The 8,170-nt window shown below is 34.5% G+C and overlaps 1 protein-coding gene across 1 annotated transcript in view; it reads left to right on the top strand.

Moving 5' to 3' along the window:
• CETP (cholesteryl ester transfer protein) overlaps positions 1-7,631 on the top strand; it is a 47,881-nt gene extending 40,250 nt beyond the window's left edge. Inside the window, exons 15-16 of the mRNA XM_067470998.1 lie at positions 2,076-2,161; positions 5,463-7,631. Coding sequence (XP_067327099.1) covers positions 2,076-2,161; positions 5,463-5,537 — 161 coding nt within the window. The 3' untranslated portion in view covers positions 5,538-7,631. The remainder of the gene's footprint in view (positions 1-2,075; positions 2,162-5,462) is intronic.
• Positions 7,632-8,170: the final 539 nt, after the last annotated feature.

Here is an 8,170-nt window from a genome sequence, read left to right as displayed (position 1 = left end):
ATTATTATTATCTATTTATGGAGCACAATATAGTCAAAGACATCTGTAAAAGTGCATATTAAAACATTATTATTATTATTATTATTATTATTATTATTATTTGGGCTGAGATGGGGTGAATATCTGAAATTATTATTATCTATTTATGGAGCACAACATAGTCAAAGACATCTGTAAAAGTGCATATTAAAACATTATTATTATTATTATTATTATTATTATTATTATTTAGGCTGAGATGGGGTGAATATCTGAAATTATTATTATCTATTTATGGAGCACACCATAGTCAAAGACATCTGTAAAAGTGCATATTAAAACATTATTATTATTATTATTATTATTATTATTATTATTATTTAGGCTGAGATGGAGTGAATATCTGAAATTATTATTATCTATTTATGGAGCCCAACATAGTCAAAGACATCTGTAAAAGTGCATATTGAAACATTATTATTATTATTATTATTATTATTATCATTTAGGCTGAGATGGGGTGAATATCTGAAATTATTATTATCTATTTATGGAGCACAACATAGTCAAATACATCTATAAAAGTGCATATTAAAACATTATTATTATTATTATTATTATTATTATTATTATTTAGGCTGAGATGGAGTGAATATTTGAAATTATTATTATCTATTTATGGATCACAACATAGTCAAAGACATCTATAAAAGTACATATTAAAACATTATTATTATTATTATTATTATTTAGGTTGAGATGGAGTGAATATCTGAAATTATTATTATCTATTTATGGAGCACACCATAGTCAAAGACATCTATAAAAGTGCATATTAAACCATTATTATTATTATTATTATTATTATTATTATTATTTAGGTTGAGATGGAGTGAATATCTGAAATTATTATTATCTATTTATGGAGCACACCATAGTCAAAGACATCTATAAAAGTGCATATTAAACCATTATTATTATTATTATTATTATTATTATTATTATTATTTAGGTTGAGATGGAGTGAATATCTGAAATTATTATTATCTATTTATGGAGCACAACATAGTCAAAGACCTCTATAAAAGTGCATATTAAACATTATTATTATTATTATTATTATTATTATTATTATTATTATTTAGGCTGAGATGGGGTGAATATCTGAAATGATTATTATCTATTTATGGAGCACACCATAGTCAAAGACATCTATAAAAGTGCATATTAAACATTATTATTATTATTATTATTATTATTATTATTATTTAGGCTGAGATGGGGTGAATATCTGAAATTATTATTATCTATTTATGGAGCACAACATAGTCAAAGACATCTGTAAAAGTGCATATTAAAACATTATTATTATTATTATTATTATTATTATTATTATTTAGGCTGAGATGGGGTGAATATCTGAAATGATTATTATCTATTTATGGAGCACAACATAGTCAAAGACATCTATAAAAGTACATATTAAACCATTATTATTATTATTATTATTATTTAGGCTGAGATGGGGTGAATATCTGAAATTATTATTATCTATTTATGGAGCACACCATTGTCAAAGACATCTATAAAAGTACATATTAAAACATTATTATTATTATTATTATTATTTAGGCCGAGATGGGGTGAATATCTGAAATTATTATTATCTATTTATGGAGCACAACATAGTCAAAGACATCTGTAAAAGTGCATATTAAAACATTATTATTATTATTATTAATTATTATTATTATTATTATTATTATTATTATTATTATTTAGGCTGAGATGGGGTGAATATCTGAAATTATTATTATCTATTTATGGAGCCCAACATAGTCAAAGACATCTATAAAAGTGCATATTAAAACATTATTATTATTAATAATAATATTATTATTAATAATAATATTAATATTATTGTCTTAAAAGCATATATGAAAACATACACACATATATTGTTATTTCTCCTGCAATTTTAACTTTGGGGGGAGGTTGATGCCAGGTAGGGTTTCTGTACGATGTTTTCTCCCTTCTAAGAGTGTGACTATTGTGAAGATATCAGACTTTTTCATTGTTTCCTTGGGCTTTCCTAGGACTGGAGCCATCACTCACCTCTTTGATGGACAGCAAGGGGCTCTACCTGTTTGAAATCAAAGATCCCGAGATCGTAACCCAAAAGGTAAGTCATAGAAAGTTGTTGTTGTTGTTGTTGCTGCCATGCAAAGCTGGAACCCAAGTTGGGACAGAAATAATAATGACACTAATAATAATAACAATAACAATGATACTACTAATAATAATAATAAAAATAATGGCACTGATAATAATGACACTAATGGCACTAATAATAATTACAATAGTGACAGTAATAATAATAATAATAATAATAATACCAATGACAATAGTAATAATAATGACACTAATAATAATAATAATAATAACAATGATACTACCACTAATAATAAAAATAATGGCACTAATAATAATGACAATAATAATAATAATAATAATACCAATGACAATAGTAATAATAATGACACTTATAATAATGACACTAATGGCACTAATAATAATAACAATAATGACAATAATAATAATAATAATAATAATACCAATGAAAATAGTAATAATAATTGCCGTAAGAGTGATGGCACTAATAATAATGACACTAATGGCACTAATAATAATAACAATAATGACAGTAATAATAATAATAATAATAATGATATCAATGACAATAGTAATAATAATAGCAGTAACAATAATGACACTAATAATAATGGCACTAATAATGGCACTAATGGCACTAATAATAATAAAAATAATGACAGTATTAATAATGATACCAATGAGAATAGTAATAAAAATGACATTTATAATAATGGCACTAATAATAATAAAAACAATGGCACTACTACTACTAATAAAAATAATGGCACTAATAATAATGACACTAATGGCACTAATAATAACAATAATGACAGTTATAATAATGATGCCAATGACAATAGTAATAATAATGACACTAATAATAATAATAATAACAACAACAACAACAATGATACTACTACTAATAATAAAAATAATGGCACTAATAATAATGACACTAATGGCACTAATAATACCAATAATGACAGTAATAATAATACCAATAATAATAATAATAATAATAATACCAAGTAATAATAATATCCTGAGGAGTGAGGTTGAATGGGCCTTAAGAAGCATTGCTAACAACAAGGCAGCAGGAGACGACGGGATCCCAGCTGAACTGTTTAAAATCTTAAAAGATGATGCTGTCAAGGTGATGCATGCCATTTGCCAGCAAATATGGAAAACACAAGAATGGCCATCAGACTGGAAAAAATCCACTTATATCCCCATACCAAAAAAGGGAAATGCGAAAGACTGCGCCAACTTCCGTACAGTTGCCCTTATTTCTCATGCCAGTAAGGTAATGCTCAAGATCCTGCAAGGAAGACTCCAGCAAGACATGGAGCGAGAGTTGCCAGATGTTCAAGCTGGGTTTAGAAAAGGTAGAGGAAGCAGAGACCAGATTGCCAATATCCGGATGCTGGAGAATGGAGGAAGGCAGGGAGTGTCAAAAAAACATCTCTTTCTGCTTCATTGACTACTCTAAAGCCTTTGACTGTGTGGATCATAATAAATGGTGGCAAGTCCTTGGTGGGATGGGCATCCCAAGCCCCCTTCCCTCTCTCCTGAGGAATCTGTACAAGGACCAAGGAGCAACAGTCAGAACTGACCACGGAACAGGAGACTGGTTCAAGATTGGGAAAGGCGTCCGGCAAGGCTGCATCCTCTCACCCAATCTTTTTAACTTGTATGCAGAACACATCATGCGATGTGCGGGGCTTGAGGAATGCAAAGCTGGGGTGAAAATGGCTGGAAGAAACATTAACAACCTCAGATATGCAGATGACACCACTCTGATGGCCGAAAGCGAGGAGGAGCTGAGGAGCCTTCTAATCAAGGTGAAAGAAGAAAGCGCAAAAGCCGGGTTGCAGCTAAACGTCAAAAAAACCAAGATTATGGCAACAAGAATGATTGACAACTGGAAAATAGAGGGAGAAACCGTGGAGGCCATGACAGACTTTGTATTTCTAGGTGCAAAGATTACTGCAGACGCAGACTGTGGCCAGGAAATCAGAAGACGCTTCCTTCTTGGGAGGAGAGCAATGTCCAGTCTCGATAAAATAGTGAAGAGTAGAGACATCAGACTGGCAACAAAGATCCATTGCCTAGTCAAAGCCATGGTATTCCCTGTAGTCACCTACGGATGTGAGAGCTGGACCTTAGGGAAGGCTGAGCGAAGGAAGATGGATGCTTTTGAGCTGTGGTGTTGGAGGAAAGTGCTGAGAGTGCCTTGGACTGCGAGAAGATCCAACCAGTCCATCCTCCAGGAAAGAAAGCCTGGCTGCTCACTGGAGGGAAAGATACTAGAGACAAAGTTGAAGTACTTTGGCCACATCATGAGGAGACAGGAAAGCCTAGAGAAGGGAATGATGCTGGGGAAAGTGGAAGGTAAAAGGAAGAGGGGCCGACCAAGGGCAAGATGGATGGATGGCATCCTTGAAGTGACTGGACTGACCTTGAGGGAGCTGGGGGTGGTGACGGCCGACAGGAAGCTCTGGCCTGGGCTGGTCCATGAGGTCACGAAGAGTCGGAGACGACTGAACGAATGAACAACAATAATACCAATGACAATAGTAATAATAATGACACTAATAATAATAATAACAACAACAATGATACTACTACTAATAAGAAATATAAAGGCACTAATAATAATGACACTAATGGCACTAATAATAATAACAATAATGACAGTAATAATAATAATGATATCAATGACCATACTAATAATAATGACACTAATAATAATGGCACTAATAATAATGACAGTAATAATAATAGTAATACCAATGACAATAGTAATAATAGCAGTAATAATAATGATACTAATAATAATGACACTAATGGCACTAATAATAACAACAATAATGGCAATAATAATAACACTGATATCAATGACAATAGTAATAATAATAGCAGTAATAACAATGACACTAATAATAATGTCACTAATAATAATAACAATAATGACAGTAATAATAATGATACCAATGACAATAGTAATAATAATAGCAGTAATAATGGCACTAATAATATTAACAATAATGACAGTAATAATAATAATAATAATAATAATAATAATAATAGTGATACCAATGACAATAGTAATAATAATGGCACTAACAATAATAATAACAATAATGGCAGTAATAATAATAATAATAATGATACCAATGACAATATTAATAACAGCAGTAATAATAATGATACTAATAATAATGACACTAATGTTAATAGTAATAATAATAATGTCAATAATAATAATAATAATAATAATAATAATGGCTCTATCTCCTGTCTATGTCCCTTTTGCCTCCTTCTCCCAGGGCTACTTCATTATCCAGCTGGACTTTGCTTTTCCACACTCTTTGCTGATAGATTTCCTGAAGACGGCGATATAGGAAAACCTGCACAAGACCAAAGGAAAACACTCCATTAAAACCCCCATAAAGGTGGCTTCTTTCCATACCTGGGACTGTGGCTGATGCTCTACTACACCGTTTCTCATCCTGGGGGAAGGAACCACTGGTGGGGGTCACGAGGCGGATCTCAGGGGGGTCACCAAAGACCATCCGAAAATACGTATTCCTGATGGTCTTAGGAATCCCTTTGGCAGCAATGACATCTCTCAAATGACAAAATCAGTCCCCCCAACTCCACCAGCATTCACATAATGGTGTATCATGTATGTGTGCCAAATTTGGTCCAGGTCCATAGTTGTTTAGGTTCACAGTGCTCTACAGAGGCAGGTGAACTACATCTCCCCTAAATTACAGTCAATTCCTCCCAAATCGCTCTAGTATTTTCTGTTAGTCGTGGGATTTCTGTGTGATAAGTTTGGCCTGATTCTATCATTGATGGGGTTCAAAGGGCTCTCTGATTGTAGGTGAACTATAAATCCCAGCAACAACTCCCAAATATCAAGGTCTATTTTTCCCAAACTCCACCTGTGTTCACATTTGGATATGTTGAGTATTTGTATCAAGTTTGATGCAGATACATCATTGTTTGAGTCCACAGTGTAATCTGGATGTAGGTGAACTACAACTCCCAAACTCAAGGTCAATGCCCACCAATCACTTCCAGTATTTTTTGTTGGTTATGGAAGTTCTGTGTGATAAGTTTGACCTGACTCTATCATTGATGGGGTTCAAGGAGCTCTTTGATTGTAGGTGAACTATAAACCCCAGCAACTACAACTCCCAAATATCAAGGTCCACCAGTGTTCATATTTGGGCGTATTGAGCATTTGTGCCACGTTTGGTGCAGCTCCATTGTGGGCTATGGTTCAGAGTGCTCTTTGATTGTAGGTGAACTATAAACCCCAGCATCTACAACTCCCAAATATTAAGGTCTATTTTTCCCAAACTCAAACTTCACATTTGGGCATATTGAGTATTCATAACAAGTTTGGTCCATATCCATCATTGTTTGAGTCCACAGTGCCCTCTGGAGGTAGATGAACTACAACTCCCAAACTCAAGGTCAATGCCCACCAAACCTTTCCAGTATTTTCTGTTCCTCAAGGGAGTTCTGTATGCCAAGTTTAGTTCAATTCCATTGTTGGTGGAATTCAGAATGCTCTTTGATTGTAGGTGAACTATAAATCCCAGCAACTACAACTCCCAAATATCAAGGTCTATTTTCCCCAAACTCCACCTGTGTTCACATTTGGGCATATTGAGTATTTGTATCAAGTTTGGTGCGGATCCATCATTGTTTGAGTCCACAGTGTTCTCTGGATGTAGGTGAACTACAACTCCCAAACTCAAGGTCAATGCCCACCAATCACTTCCAGTATTTTCTGTTGGTTATGGAAGTTCTGTGTGATAAGTTTGGCCTGACTCTATCACTGATGGGGTTCAAGGGGCTCTTTGATTGTAGGTGAACTATAAACCCCAGCAACTACAACTCCCAAATATCAAGGTCCACCAGTGTTCATATTTGGGCGTATTGAGCATTTGTGCCACGTTTGGTGCAGCTCCGTTGTGGGCTGTGGTTCCGAGTGGTCTTTGATTGTAGGTGAACTATAAATCCCAGCAACTACAACTCCCAGATATTAAGGTCTATTTTTCCCAAACTCCACCTGTGTTCACATTTGGGCATGTTGAGTATTTGTATCAAGTTTGATGCAGATACATCATTGTTTGAGTCCACAGTGTTCTCTGGATGGAGGTGAACTACAACTCCAAAACTCAAGGTCAATGCCCACCAAACCCTTCCAGTATTTTCTGTTCATCAGGGGAGTTCTGCATGCTAAGTTTGGTTCAATTCCATTGTTGGTGGAATTCAGAATGCTCTTTGATTGCAGGTGAACTATAAATCCCAGCAACTACAACTCCCAATATCAAGGTCTATTTTCCCCAAACTCCACCTGTGTTCACATTTGGGCATATTGAGTATTCGTGCCAAAGTTGGTCCAGATCCATCATTGTTTGAGTCCACAGTGCCCTCTGGAGGTAGATGAACTACAACTCCCAAACTCAAGGTCAATAGCCACCAAACCTTTCCAGTATTTTCTGTTCGTCAGGAGAATTCTGTGTGCCAAGTTTGGTTCAATTCCATTGTTGGTGGAATTCAGAATGCTCTTTGATTGCAGGTGAACTATAAATCCCAGCAACTACAACTCCCAATATCAAGGTCTAATTTCCCCAAACTCCACCTGTGTTCACATTTGGGCATATTGAGTATTCGTGCCAAAGTTGGTCCAGATCCATCATTGTTTGAGTCCACAGTGCCCTCTGGAGGTAGATGAACTACAACTCCCAAACTCAAGGTCAATAGCCACCAAACCTTTCCAGTATTTTCTGTTCGTCGGGAGAATTCTGTGTGCCAAGTTTTGTTCAATTCCATTGTTGGTGGAGTTCAGAATGCTCTTTGATTGTAGGCGAACTATAAATCCCAGCAACTACAACTCCCTAATATCAAGGTCTTCAACTTCACGCTCACCATGTCACATGCGCAGCAATTGTTGGAAGGACCCTTTTCTTCTATGGGAAAGCATTGCTCCGCCTCAAAACAACAGACAGACGGC

This window comes from Anolis sagrei, chromosome 8 (genome assembly GCF_037176765.1).
Source record: "Anolis sagrei isolate rAnoSag1 chromosome 8, rAnoSag1.mat, whole genome shotgun sequence".
Lineage (NCBI taxonomy): Eukaryota > Metazoa > Chordata > Lepidosauria > Squamata > Dactyloidae > Anolis > Anolis sagrei.
Note: the sequence above shows the minus strand (reverse complement) of the source record. Positions and strands in the feature narration are given on the sequence as shown.